Source organism: Mobula birostris, chromosome 2, assembly GCF_030028105.1.
Source record: "Mobula birostris isolate sMobBir1 chromosome 2, sMobBir1.hap1, whole genome shotgun sequence".
NCBI classification, from domain to species: domain Eukaryota; kingdom Metazoa; phylum Chordata; class Chondrichthyes; order Myliobatiformes; family Myliobatidae; genus Mobula; species Mobula birostris.
This window is the reverse complement of record NC_092371.1, coordinates 239416460-239431788: the sequence shown is the minus strand read 5'-3', so window position 1 is coordinate 239431788 and position 15329 is coordinate 239416460. Positions and strand designations below refer to the sequence as shown.

The 15329-nt window shown below is 43.9% G+C and overlaps 1 protein-coding gene across 2 annotated transcripts in view; it reads right to left on the bottom strand.

Moving 5' to 3' along the window:
* The window catches only part of rwdd1 (RWD domain containing 1), a 41900-nt gene that overhangs the window by 2043 nt on the left and 24528 nt on the right, over window positions 1-15329 (bottom strand). The window contains exons 3-6 of one of the 2 annotated variants that reach the window (XM_072251630.1): window positions 14488-14615; window positions 12153-12296; window positions 3407-3536; window positions 1453-1515 (exon numbers count right to left, since the gene is read on the bottom strand). In XM_072251630.1, the coding sequence (XP_072107731.1) occupies window positions 1453-1515; window positions 3407-3536; window positions 12153-12296; window positions 14488-14615 (465 nt within the window). Of the gene's footprint in view, window positions 1-1452; window positions 1516-3406; window positions 3537-12152; window positions 12297-14487; window positions 14619-15329 lie in introns of both variants that reach the window. The other variant, XM_072251629.1, reaches the window with a different exon arrangement.

The window sequence follows — 15329 nt, the reverse complement described above, 5'->3', positions numbered from 1 at the left end:
GAAGCAGGGCTGTGTGCTTGCCCCCACCCTGTTTGGCATCTTCTTCGCAGTCATGCTGAAGCACGCCTTTGGAACATCAACTGATGGTGTCTACCTCCACACCAGATTGGACGGGAGGCTGTTCAGTCTGTCCCGGCTGAGAGCGAAAACCAAGGTTCGTGAAGTACTCATCAGGGACATGTTGTTTGCAGACGATGCGGCACTGGCAACACACTCTGAAGAGCAACTGCAACGCCTCATGGACAGCTTCTCAAGAGCCTGCTAGGACTTCAGCTTGACCATCAGCCTGAAGAAGACCAACGTCTTGAGCCAAGGTGTTGAGCACCCCCATTGCCATTACCATCAACAACTACGAGCTGGAGGTAGTTCACGAGTTTACATACCTTGGCTCCACCATCACAGACAGTCTCTCCCTAGACCCCGAGGTCAACAGACGGATCAGTCGAGCAGCCTCAACATTCAGCAGGCTGACAGAGAGAGTTGGGGAGAACAGAAAGCTGACGATGCACACCAAAGTTGCAGTCTACAGGGCCTGTGTCCTCAGCACACTGCTTTACGGCAGCAAGACCTGGAGCCTCTACTCCAGACAAGAGCGGCGTCTCAACGCCTTCCACCTTCGCAGCCTGAGACTCATCCTGGACATCACGTGGACTGACCGAGTCACCAACAATGAGGTCCTGGCCTGCACCCAGATACCCAGCCTCTTCACCCTGCTACAACAACGCCATCTCCGCTGGCTGGGCCACGTACACCGCATGTCAGACAGGAGGATCCCGAAAGACCTACTGTACGGGGAACTGGCCTCCGGCAAGAGAGCACAAGGGTGGCTCCATCTTCATTTCAAAGACGTCTGCAAGACAGACATGAAGTCACTGAACATGAACGTCGAGAGGTGCGAGGACATCGCAAGCGATCGCTCTCACTGGAGGCTGGAACTACGCAGAGGTCTAAAATGAGGAGAAGAGAAGAGCTGAGGCTTGCTGCTGAAGAAAAGTGCACTCGTTGGAAAAACAGCACCAAGACAACACTGGAGGACAGTGCCTTCAAGTGCAGTCGCTGCAACCGAGACTGTCACTCCCGTGTGGGTCTCTACAGCCACAACAGACGCTGCTCTAACACAGACTGAAGCAAGACTTTCCAGGCGCAGATCCATGGTCTTGCGAGACTAACGGATGCCACTACCACTGTACTGCTGCCGCAAAGTAAACAAATTTCTCAACATATGCCAGTGAAATTGAACCTGATTCTGATACTGATAATTTAATTGAAAGATAAAATATTACATCAGAGAAAGCTGAAAGATCAGTCATTCCTCTACCATGTTCCTATCAACAAACTGACATGAGGTAATCAGAGGACACACAGATCAATCTGTTATTAAAAATGTCATATCTGTGCACATAGAGGCAATCTTATACAGACATACAAAAATCAAAATAAATTGTACTTTACCCTCTTCCAAGAACTGAATGTCAGATGTGTCAAGGTTATGATCCGTTTCAAATTGCTGCTTTCCTGAAATACGAAAGTAGAACCTCAGCCCAATGACCAGATCTATCCTTTTCCATATTTACTTTGAAACTTTCCTGAACACATTTGACAAACTCTATTCCATCTAGTCCTTTCACAGTATGGGAGTCCATTGAAATATATTCTGCTCAATCTTTCGACTCCTGACTTTGTCTAAGGTCTTAACAAGATTTGTCTCCACAGCCTCTCCACTCTCGTTCCCATACCCTGCATCTCTAGTTTTAACAACCCCCCCCCCCCATACAACACTAGCAAACCTTCCCGCTAGGATATTAATCCCTCTCCAAGTCAGGGGCAAACAGGCTCTTCTGTACTAATCCTACCTTCCCTGGAAGAGAGCCTAATGATCTAAAAATCTGACATCCTCCCTCCTACACCAACTCCTTAGCCACATGATAAACTGTATTATCTTCCTGTTTCTGGTCTCACTAACACGTGGCACAGGTAGCTATTCTGATATCACAACCCTGGAGGTCATCGTCTTTAACTTAGCACCTGACTCCCTGAACTCACTTTGAGGAACCTCATCCCTCTTCCTACCAATGCAATTGCTACCTACATGGACCACAGACTCTGGCTATTCACCCTCCCACTTAAGAATGCTGAAGACTCGATCCAAGATGTGTTGGACCCTAGCAGCCAGGAAGCAACATACGATCAGCAAATCTCACTCTTGTCCACAGAACCTCCTTGCTGTTCCCCTAACTAACAAATCCCCTGTCATGCAACACACATCAAAGTTGCTGGTGAACGCAGCAGGCCAGGCAGCATCTCTAGGAAGAGGTACAGTCAACGTTTCGGGCCCAGACCCTTCGTCAGGACGAACTGAAGGAAGAGTTAGTAAGAGATTTGAAAGTGGGAGGGGGAGGGGGAGATCCAAAATGATAGGAGAAGACAGGAGGGGGAGGGATGGAGCCAAGAGCTGGACAGGTGATTGGCAAAAGGGATATGAGAGGATCATGGGACAGGAGGCCCAGGGAGAAGGAAAAGGGGGGGGGGGGAAGCCCAGAGGATGGGCAAGGGGTATAGTGAGAGGGACAGAGGGAGAAAAAGGAGAGAGAGAGAAAGAATGTGTGTATATAAATAACGGATGGGGTACAAGGGGGAGGTGGGGCATTAGCGGAAGTTAGAGAAGTCAATGTTCATGCCATCAGGTTGGAGGCTACCCAGACGGAATATAAGATGTTGTTCCTCCAACCTGAGTGTGGCTTCATCTTTACAGTAGAGGAGGCCGTGGATAGACATGTCAGAATGGGAATGGGATGTGGAATTAAAATGTGTGGCCACTGGGAGATCCTGCTTTCTCTGGCAGACAGAGCGTAGGTGTTCAGCAAAACGATCTCCCAGCCTGCATCGGGTCTCGCCAATATATTGAAGGCCACATCGGCTGGGGTGATATACTGGACGCATTATATCACCCCAGCTGACTCACAGGTGAAGTGTCACCTCACCTGGAAGAACTGTCTGGGGCCCTGCCTCTTCTCTCCCTCCCCCCCACACTTCCCTTCTGAGTCACAGAGCCAGACTCAGTGCCAGAGAGCTGAGCACTGTGACTTTCCTCTGCTAGGTCATCCACCCCCAACTGTATCCAAAGTGGTATACCTGTTGTTGAGAGAGATGGCCACAGGGTTACTCTGCACTGACTGTTTAACCCCTTTCCCCTTCTTGACTGTCACCCAATTCCTTATGTCCTACACCTTGTGTGTAACTATCTCTCCACTTGTCCCCTCAGACTGCATGTTTCAATACACATAAATAAACATCAATACAGTAATGAGATGAGCTTTGTTAATATTTTGGAAAAAGATTTACATCGTTCATTTTGTATTAACTAACCAAAAGTTTCTGGAGAAGGTACAATAATCAAATCACAAACCTGTCAGTTTAACTTTTCCGCCTTGCTCGTCTTCTTTTTGTTTTTTCTTCATTTCAGTTAACTCTGCATCAAATCTTGCTTTCCAAGACAAGAAATTCTCAATTGTTACAGGCGTGCCATGGAAAATAGCCTAGAAAAGTTAATAGAAAAAAATGTAATAGTACAGAACCTTGAAGCAGGTGATCATGGCAGAATGGACAGTAGCTTGGAATGACCGGATTGAGGAGGCATTCAAGAATAAGACCGAATACCAGGAGCTAGAGTACTGCCAGGGCCTTTAAAGCTGGTGTTCACTGGCTGCTGGCTCTGCAGAACCTACTCTCTCCTTGGCATTATGAGGTCTGCAAAGAAACAAGCTATCAGGACTGGCACGGAGGCTGCTGAGCGAGCCTCCAGATGCCTATGGACCAAGAGGTGTGACCTGTGGACCAGTGCTTCTGCGACACAAGCTGGGGCCTGATCAACCCTGGCTGGGTCACCTTGGCAAGGGTGTCTGATGTTGAAAGACCCAAACCACCCGATGACCCCAGGTTACATCACTGATCATGTGTCCCAGCACATCCTGGCATCTATCTCAGCATCAGGACTCAAGAAAAAGACCAATATAGTAACTTAACATATCAATACTAAAGTTCTGCAGTATTGACAAGACAGAAATATGATTTGTTCATTATCAACCTTGGATACAGATAGCCTTCATATTTTCAGTTTTGCTTTTCCATTTCAGTTTGCACTATGCATTCCTGCATTTAATTGCTGATGATGCAGTCCATTTCAGGAAACCAATCATATAATATTTTTCCACATACGCATTGCATTGTGATATTTTAATTTACGTATGAGCCGAAGCAGGAAGTTTAATAGCACTAATCAAGATCAGGTTAAAATTAATAGATCTTCAGGATCACTATTCTTCTGACATTAAGAAGGGCTTTGACTAACAGCCAATCAGGACATCAGAAGTTTTGAGAGGAGGGGGCTCCAATCAGGTCCACTGCCTGAGTATAAACAATAGCAGCAGGTCAGTACAGTGAAACAGAGCTTTGACCAGCCACCAATCAGTGTTTGGAATTGATTAGTAAGAGCAAATTAAAGAAAGGCAGGGGCAAGCACAACAGTCATCATCGCAAAGGTTGTCACCTGAGTGGACGTTGTTAGAGTGGTGATCTTGAGACTTTTGCTCTTCCAGGCTTCAGTCAGGGAAAGCAAAAGAAAAGCTCGAAGTTCAGCTCTTTTCCCCTCACTTCTTTGTATCTGCTCAGCTAGGATAGTAGAGATGCCAGGCAGGATAGCTGAGTTCTCCTCTTCCAGGATGTGGGAAGACAGGGAGACCTCCAGCATCCCTGATGATTACAACTGTGAGATGTGCATCCAGCTGCAGCTGCTAACGAACAGCGTTAAGGAGCTGGAGCTGGAACTGGGTGAACTGTGGATCATTCGGGAGGCTGAAGGGGTGATAGATAGGATATATAGAGAGGTAGTTGCACCAAAGGTGCAGGACACAAGAAACTGGGTGACAGTCAGGAGGGGGAAAGGGGTTAAGAAGACAGTGCAGAGTAACCCTGTGGCCATCCCCCCCTCAACAATAGGTCTATCACTTTGTATACTGTCGGGGGGGGGGGGGTGACCTCACAGAGGAAAGTCACAGTGATCGGGAATTGGGGAGAAAGGGCACCCTGTGGTGATAAGGCACTCGTTTGATAAGGGAACGGACAGGAGGTTCTGTGGGCAAGAACAAGATTCCCAGATTGTACGTTGCCTACCAGGTACCAGGGTCTGGGATATCACGGATCGAGTCCTCAGCATTCTTAGCTGGGAGAGTGAACGGTCAAAAGTAATGTCCACTTAAGTACCAATGATATGGGTAGGACACTGACGAGGTTCTGCATAGGGAGCTCTGGGATTTAGGTGCTAAGTTAAATAGCAAAACCTCCAGTGTTCTGATCTCAAAATTAATGAGGCTAGAACTGGGAAGATTATACAGTTTAATATGTGACTAAGGAGCTGGTGTAGGAGGGAGGACATGACATTTTTAAGTCATTGCGCTCTCTTCCACTGGAGGAAGAGTGTGATGTGCGTGAGTCTGCGTGAGATGTGGGACATTTGAGAGACTTTGAACTTTTTACTGTACTCATGGACTTCTTCATCAAGTTATGGTATTGTTGCACTGTTGTAACTATATGTTATAATTATGTGGTTTTGTTAGTTTTTTTCAGTCTTGGTCTGTCCTGTGTTTTGTGATATCACACCAGAGGAAATATTGTATCATTTCTTAATGTATGCATTACTAAATGACAATAAAAGAGGACTGCGTGTCTTCATAATCTAATGATGTTATAGGCATCACGGAATCACAGATTATAGCTGAAAGTTTAATGTCCAAGGATACACACTATATTGAAAGGATAGGGAGGAATGCAGAATGGTAAAAAATTAAAGCAGATTATTAAAAAGAGCTGAAATAGGGTCAGACAGTGTTGAATCACTGTGGATAAAACCAAGGAACTGCAGGGGTAAAAAGATCCTGATGGGAGTTGTATACAGACCCCTAAACAATAGTAAGAATGTGGCCTACAAATTACAATGGGGGAATAGATAATGCGTGCCAAAAGGGCAATGTTGCAATAGTCATGGGTGACTTCAATATGCGAGTAGATTGGGAAAACCAGAATGGTGCTGAATTTCAAGAGGGTGTATTTCTACAATGCCCACAAGATGGCGTTTTAGAGCAGCTTGTGACTGAGCACACTAGAGGATCAATCTACTCTGGATTGGATGTTGTGCAATGAACCAGATTTGATTAGAGAGCGTAAGATAAAAGAACCCTCAGGAGAAGTGATCATAATATGATCAAATTCACCTTGAAATTTCAGAAGGAGAAGCTCAAGTCAGATGTCTAGTTGATGTTTTGGGCCCGGACCCTTATATTCCGTCTGGGTAGCCTCCAACCTGATGGCATGCATATTGACTTCTCTAACTTTCATTAAATGCCCCTCCTCCCCTTCACACCCAATCCCTTATTTATTTATTTAATATATTTTTGTATTTCCCCCCTTTTTTTCTCTATCTTCTTTCTCCCTCTGTCCCTCTCACTATAACTCCTTGCCTGCTCCCCACCCTCCGGGCTCCCCTCCCCCCTTCTCTCTCTCCCCAGGCTTCCCATCCCATGATCCTCTCCCTTCTCCAGTCTGGTATCCCTTTTTCCAGCTCTTAGATCCACCTCTCCCCTCCCGTCTTCTCTTATCATTTCAGATCCCCTCCTCCTCCTCCTACTTTCAAATCTCTTACTAGCTCTTCCTTCAGTTAGTCCTGACGAAGGGTTCTAGCCCAAAATGTCGACTGTACCTCTTCCTATAGATGCTGCCTGGCCTGCTGCGTTCCACCAGCATTTTTTGTGTGTGCTGCTCGAATTTCCAGCATCTGCAGATTTCCTCGTGTCAAGTCAGATGTATCAGTTTTACTGTGGAGTAAAGGGAATTACAGAGGCATGCGAGTGGAGCAGGCCAGAATTGACTGGAAATTGTGTACAGTTCTGGTCACCGAATTATAGGAAAGATGGCAATAAAATTGAGAGAGTACAGAGGAGATTTACTAAAATGTTGCATGGGTTTCACCTCCTAAGTTACAGAGAAAGGTTGAACAAGTTAGGTCCTTATTCTTTGGAGTGCAGAAGGTTGAGGGGGGGACTTGATAGAGGTATTTAAAATTATGAGGAGGATAGATAGAGTTGACATGGATAGGCTTTTTCCATTGAGAGTGGGGGAAATTCAAACAAGACATGAGTTGAGAGTTAAAGGGCAAAAGTTTAGGAGTAACATGAGGGGGAACTTCTTTACTCAGAGAGTGGTAGCTGTGTGGAACGAGCTTCCAGCAGAAGTGGTTGAGGCAAGTTCGATGTTGTCATTTAAAGTTAAATTGGATAGATATATGGACAGGAATGGATTGGAGGGTTATGGGCTGAGTGCAGGTCAGTGGGACTAGGTGAGAGTAAGAGTTCAGCACGGACTAGAAGGGCTGAGATGGCCTGTTTCCATGCTGTAATTGTTATATGAACACTGGCAGGGATGATGGCAGAGCAGCAATGGCTGGAATTTCTGGAAGCAATTCAGAAGGCGCAGGATATATACGTCCCAAAGAGGAAGAAGTATTCTCAAGGAAAGACGACACAACCGTGGCTAACAAGAGAAGCCAAAGAGAACATAAAAGCCAAAGAGAGGGCATATAATAAAGCAAAAATTAGTGGGAAGTTAGAGCAATGGGAAACTTTTCAAAACCAGCTGAAGGCAACTAAAAAGTAATTAAGATAAAGACAGAATACGAAAGTAAAGCTTGCCAATAATATTAAAGAAGATACATAAAGTGTAAATAAAGGTGAGAATGGCTATCAGACCACTGGAAAACTATGCCGGAGAGGTAGTATTGGGGGACAACAAATTGGCAGATGAAATGAATAAGTATTTTGCATCAGTCCTCACTGTGGAAAACACTAGCAGTATGGTGGAAGTTCCAGGTGTCAAGGGACATAAGTGTGTGAAGTTAACATAACTAGATATTTGCGTGGGGTTCTGAGTAGGTACGTTCCAATGAGGCATGGAAAGGATGGTAGGGTACAAGATCCGTGGTGCACAAAGGCTGTTGTAAATCTAGTCAAGAAGAAGAGCATACCAAAGGTTCAAAAAACAAGGAATAGATATGAATCTAGAAGTTTATAAGGCTAGCAGGAAGGAGTTTAAGAATGAAATTAGGAGAGCCAGAAGGGGCCATGAGAAGGCCTTGGTGGAGAAGATAAAGGAAAACCCCAAGGCTTTCTACAAGTATATGAAGAGCAAGAGGATAAGATGTGAGAGAATAGGACCAATTAAGTGTGACAGTGGAAAAGTGTGTATGGAACCGGAGGAAATAGTGGAGGTACTTAAATACTTTGCTTCAGTATTCACTACGGAAAAGGATCTTGGCGATTGTAGTGATGACTTGCAGTGGACTGAAAAGCTTGAGAATGTAGATATTAAGAAAGAGGATGTGCTGGAGCTTTTGGAAAGCATCAAGTTGGATAAGACACCGGGACCAGACAAGATGTACCCCAGGCTACTGTGGGAGGTGAGGGAGGAGATTGATGAGACTCTGGCAATGATCTTTGCATCATCAATGAGGACAGGAGAGGTTCTGGAGGATTGGAGGGTTGCGGATGTTGTTCCCTTATTCAAGAAAGGGAGTATGGATAGCCCAGGAAATTATAGGCCAGTGAGTCTTACTTCAGTGGTTGGTAAGTTGATGGAGAAGATCCTGAGAGGCAGGATTTATGAACATTTGGAGAGGCATAATATGATTAGGAGTAGTCAGCATGGCTTTGTCAAAGGCAGGTCTTTCCTTACGAGCCTGAATGAATTTTTTGAGGATGTGACTAAACACAATGATGAAGGTAGAGCCGTAGATGTAGTGTGTATGGATTTTAGCAAGGCATTTGATAAGGTACCCCATGCAAGGCTTATTGAGAAAGTAAGGAGGCATGGGATCCAAGGGGGCATTGCTTTGTGGATCCAGAACAGGCTTGCCCACACAGTCAGCCACAACCTTATACATTGTTCCTGTAACACCATGGGCTTGTAGTTTGTTCAGCAGCCTCAAGTGTGGCATCTTGTCAAAGGCCTTCTGAAAATTCAAATACACAACATCAACTGATTCTCCTTTGTCTGTCCTGATTGTTATTTTTTCAAAGTACTTCAACAGATTTGTCAGGCAAGATCTTCTCTTGAGGAAACCATGCTGACTGTGGCCTATTTTATCATGTGCCTCCTCTCTGAGACCTCATCCTTAATAATCGATTCCAACATCTTCCCAACCACCGAGGTTAGACTAACTTCCTTTTTTCTGCCTCTCTCCCTTCTTGAAGAGTGGAGTAACATTTGCAATTTTCCAGTCTTCCCAAACCATTCCAGAATCTAGTGATTCTTGGAAGATCATTAGCATATGATCACGCGCTTTGGTAGAAGAAATGGTTGACTATTTCCTAAGTGAAGAGAAAATGCAAAAAAACTGCATCACAAAGGAACTTGGGAGTCTTTGTGCAAAATTCCCTAAAGGTTAATTTGCAGATTGAGTCTGTGGTGAGGAAGGCAAATGCAATGTTGGTATTTATTTCAAAAGCACTAGGATATAACAGCAAGGATGTAATGTTGAGACTTTATAAAGCACTGCTGAGGCCTCACTTGGAGAATTGTGAGCAGTTTTGGGCTCTTTATCTTAGAAAGGAAATGCTGAAACTGGATTGGGTTCAAAGGAAGTTCACGGAAATGATTACAGTATTGAATAGCTTGTCAAATGAATAGTGCTTGATGGCTCTGGGCACGTATTCACTGGTATTCAGAACAGTGAAGAAGGATGTGGAGAGGATGTTGCCTATGGTCGGAGAGTTTAAGACCAGAGAACACAGCCTCAGAATAGAATAGAGATGAGGAGGAATTGTTGCAACTTTCCCTCTCTCACCTTAAAACCTATACCCTCTAGTATTTTGCCCAAGCTTCAATCACTAGAATGGGGCTATCAACAGACCGTCTTCATTATCTGCAATTCCACCAACATTTTCTCAGAATCAGGTTTATTATCACCAGCATGTGTCGTGAAATTTGTTAACTTAGCAGCAGCAGTTCAATGCAATACATTATATAGAATAAGAGAAAAAAGAAAATAATAATAATAAACAGATAAGTAAATCAATTACAGTATACAAATACTGAACAGATTAAAAATTGTGCAAGAAACAGAAATAATATATACCGTAAATTCTGGTGTATAAGCCGAGAATTTGGCCCTTATACAGAGGATGCCAACTTTGGAAAAACGAATACACAGAAAACAGGTCGTATTTATTGGCTGTTTTTGAGTCAAATACAAAAAATACAAACACTTATGAAATCTACAAAAAAGAAAAGATCAACAAAACACATTCTGTGTTTTGCGACCATCTTTTGTACATGGTGGTCGCAAACTCAATACTGAGTACACGTACTGATCCCGCTACCCCGTGTTATGTTTTAACAAGATTACAATGGGCGCTAAATAGTTTCACGGGGGTTACATTTCAGAGGACTCTTTACCATTGGGAACCTAATCCAAAACTTCCCTCCCTGATCCAAAACCTCTACAAAAGGGGTCGGCTTACACAAAGGTAACATGAAAAAGTCACCTTTTTAACCTTGAAAATGGAGGATCGGCTTACACTCAGGGTTGGTTTATTCACCGGAATTTACGGTACTTAAAAAAAAGCGAGGTAGTGTCCAAGGGTTCAATGTCCATTTAGGAATCGGGTGGCAGAGGGGAAGAAGCTGTTCCTGAATCGCTGAGTGTGTGTCTTCAGGCTTCTGTACCTCCTTCTTGATGGTAACAGTGACAAAAGGGCATGCCCTGGGTGCTGGAGGTCCTTAATAATGGACGCTGCCTTTCTGAGACACCGCTACCTGAAGATGTCCTGGGTACTTTGTAGGCTAGTACCCAAGATGGAGCTGACTAAATTTACAACCAACTGAATTTTCTGTGGAAGGGTCCCGATAAATGGTCTCAGCCCCAAACATCGACTGTTTATTCCACTCCAAAGATGCTACCTGACTTGCTGAGTTCCTCCAGCATTTTGTGCGTGCCACTCTGAATTTCCAGCATCTGTCAAATCTCTTGTGCTTCTAATTTTGTTTTTGTCAGTCGTGAAATCATAGAACATGCCAGCATAGAAACAGGCCATATTTCAGATGCCCAACAATTTATTAATAACCCCTAATAATCCATATGACTTTGGAATGTAGGAGGAAACCGATGCACCTAAACAAAACACAGGGGGTCACGGGGAGACTGTACAAACTCCTTAGACAATGGCAGGAATTAACTGTGATCGATGGCGTATTAAAGTATAATGCTAACCGCCATGCCACTCTGCAGCTTGATACTACCTTCCTGTTTCTTGCTTCATGAGCACATGGCACAGGGAGCACTCAGTTGCAAACAAATCTGTGGAACTTTTTCCAAAAGACAGGAGATCCAAAGATATATTTATGTACAAAAAAAAGGACAAAATTAGCAAATGACAAATATGAGTGAACAGATGTAGAATAACAGCTTTAAGGATTCAAACGAATGTCAGAAACCTACTGAGATCCACACTCAGTGGCCACTTTAATAGTCACACCTGCTCATTAATGTAAATACCTAATCAGCCAATCATGTGGCGGCAATCCAATGCTTAAAAGCATGCAGACATGGTCAAGAGGTTCAGATGTTGTTCAGACCAGACATCAGAATAAGGAAGAAATATGATCTAAGTGACTTTGACTGTGGAATGATTGTTGTTGCCAGACAGGGCGGCTTGAGTATCTCAGAAACTGCTGATGTTCTGGGATTTTCATGCACAAGTCTCCAGAGTTTGCAGAGAATGGTGCAAAAAACAAAAAAAAATCAGTGAACAGCAGCTTTGTTGGCAAAAACACCTTGTTAATGAGAGGTCAGAGAAGTATGGCAGACTGGTTCAAACTGACAGGAAGGCGACAATAACTCAAATAACCACACGTTACAAGGAGTGGTGTGCATAAGAGCATCTATGAATACACATGTCGAACCTTGAAGTGGATGGGCTATAGCAACAGAAGACCTTGAGAATAAACTCACTTTATTAAGCACTGGTGGCCACTGAGTGTATGACGTACAGATCATTCTGACGTATTCAATCCACTTTCACTGACAGGTAAATTTGCACATAAAATACCTTTTCAATTTCTTCAGCTTCTTTCTCTTTTAATAACTTCTCCATTTCTTTGCGAGATTTTATTTGATCGACGATTTCGTTTAATTTTTCTTGAACAGCTGTCACTAAGGTAAATATCATGACCATCCCAATGTTTTCTTGCGCCTGGAAAAAGACTCAGTGTAAGCACAAGATGAAAGAATGAACAATTGCTCCACTCAAACATAAATGAGGTCAGTGATCACTATCAACTGTAAAACTCAGTTGGGGGAGGAGGGGTGGGGGAAAGGAGGTGGGGCAGGGAAGACAGGGGAGGGGGGAAAGGAAAACCGGGGAGGGGGGGAAGGAACTCTGGGGGAAAGGAAGACGGGGGGGGAAGAAGGAGGGGCGGAAGGAAGGGGTGGGAAGAGGCGAGTCCCTGCAGCTCCAGAGAAAACAATGCAAATTTTTCCAGCCTCTCTTGATGCTATGACAATGTATTGCATTGTAAAACAACAAATTTCACAACATACATCAACCTGATTCTGAAATTCCAAGCAGTGTCCTTTAAGGTAGTAAAAGCTGCAAAAACTAAGAATTTCAGATTTCTTAATGTATATATTTTCTGATATTAAATATCATATTAATGCAAATGATACTAAGATAGGTGGCGTTGTGGATAATGAAGTAGGTTTTCAAAGCTTGCAGAAAGATTTAGGCCAGTTAGAAGAGTGCGCTGAAAGATGGTAGATGGGGTTTAACGCTGAAAAATGTGAGGTGCTACATTTTGGTAGGACTAATCAAAATAGGACATACATGGTAAATGGTAGGGCATTGCAGAATGCAGTAGAACAGAGGGATCTATGAATAATGGTGCATAGTTCCCTGAAGGTGGAATCTCATGTGGATAGGGTGGTGAAGAAAGCTTTTGGTACGCTGGCCTTTATTAATCAGAGCATTGAGTATAGGAGTTGGGATGTAATGTTGAAATTGTATAAGGCATTGGTAAGGCCAAATTTGGAGTATTGTGTACAGTTCTGGCCACCGAATTATAGGAAAGATGTCAGTAAAATTGAGAGAGTACAGAGGAGGTTTACTAAAATGTTGCCTGGGTTTCATCTCCTAAGTTACAGAGAGAGGTTGAAAAAGTTAGGTCTTTATTCTTTGGCGCGTAGAAGGTTGAGAGGGGACTTGATAGAGGTGTTTAAAGTTACGAGGGGGATTGATAGAGTTGATGTGGATAGGCTTTTTCCATTGAGAGTGGGGGAGATTCAAACAAGAGGACATGAGTTGAGAGTTGAAGGGCAAAAGATTAGGGATAACATGAGGGGGAACTTTTTTTTACTCAGAGAGTGGTAGATGTGTGGAACGAGCTTCCAGCAGAAGTGGTTGAGGCAGGTTCGATGTTGTCATTTAAAATTAAATTGGATAGATATATGGACAGGAAGGAAATGGAGGGTTATGGACCGAGTGCAAGTCGGTGGGACTAGGTGAGAGTAGGAGTTCGGCACGGACTAGAAGGGCCGAGGTGGCTTGTTTCCGTGCTGTAATTGTTATATGGTTATATGTTATATGGTTAAATTGAACCATTTTAACTATTTTTTTTAATCTATGAGTAATTCAACAATAAGGTTATACTTTGGTAAAGACGGTAGTTGTTTTTTCTCTCCCCACACCTGGCATACCAACCTGGAGGAAAAATAGAAAGTGAAATGACAGCTGCCATCTGTTGCTCAGCCTTTGAGTAATGTGTTATTGCCAATCAGACAGAAAGGAACTTTTATTAGCCTGAAGTGAATATTAAGTACCAGAATTATTATTTTACTTGAGTTAATTCAATTCTGGATCCACATTATGTGCTTTCCTTTGATTGCAATACTGCATTTCCACTGATTTATGTAAGAAAAATAATGGTCATAGAACACTACAGCACAGAAACAGGTTCTTCAACCCATCTACCTGGTGCCAGACTATTCTGACTAGGCCCATCAACCTGTACCTGGACCATAGCCGTCCGGACCCCTCCCATCCATGTACCTACCCACTCCTACAGGCAGCTCGTTCCACACTCTCACCCTCCTCTGAGTGAGTGAATTCCCCTTAACATTTCACCTTTCATCTTTAACCCATGACCTAATCTCAGCCAGTGAAAAAGCCTGCTTGCATTTACCAGTTGAACCCTCTCTACATAGTCTGGGATGAAGCACCTTATGAAACCTAGTTCTGAGACTCCTACACTGGGCAGGATGCATTCTCATCAGGAAAACAGAACAATCTTCTATAGGAATGCAACTCAACTTGTCAAATTTTCTTTGGTGAACTCTACGTACTCTATGCTGAAAAGGAAACCTTTACTTTGTGCCTTTACTTCACTTACCTGCTCAGTTAACAGTGACATTATATCTGCAGTATCAGAGTTCTGAAGATTCTCATGTGTGGCAATTTCAAACTTCGGAGGGTCATCTGGGTATTTCTCCACATATGTGAATTGGAGGGTTGCTTCAACTGCTGATAAAGAGATAATTTGAATAAGTAACATTCTGTTATTGGAAAATGAGCACACATTTTTTTTCACGGTAACACGTCGAAGCTGCACCCTCTCTAACATGCTGGTAGAAAGAGGTTTATTTGGGATTTTAGCACTGGAAATAGTTACATTCTGACACGTCTCATTAGCGGGACAGAAGCATGGTCGCATTGTGTATTCCAGGGACCAGCTGTTTGCGCTAATGCCGGCCGGTTTAGCAAGCAGAGCGGCGGACACTCCTGCTGAAATCTGGAGGAAAACACACAAAGGATGCAGACGGGGATCACAAAGTCGAGGAAAGAGGACCGGGTCGAGACAACAGAGACTTATGGAGAAGAGGAGTTCGGTGGGTAATAAAATGGATGAGTTCACGGCGCTAGCCAGGACTCAGAGAACATTTCAGGAGTGCAATGTTATGTGTTTCACTGGGGCTGCACGAGGACACACCCGATCAAAACTTTTCCATGGAGGGTTTCCAGACCGTTCTGGCTGACCGGAGGTGCACTGAGAGCGGTAAGCGTAAAGGAGTTGGGTGCTTACTGTTCTGGTTAACAACAGATGGTGCAATCCGGGTCATATTACGATCGAGGAATGTGTTTGTAGCCCGGATATTGAACATTTTACTGTTGGACTCCGGCCGTATTCCACCGAGATACAACACTGGGCAGCACGGGAGGTCGTTCCTGCCTGTG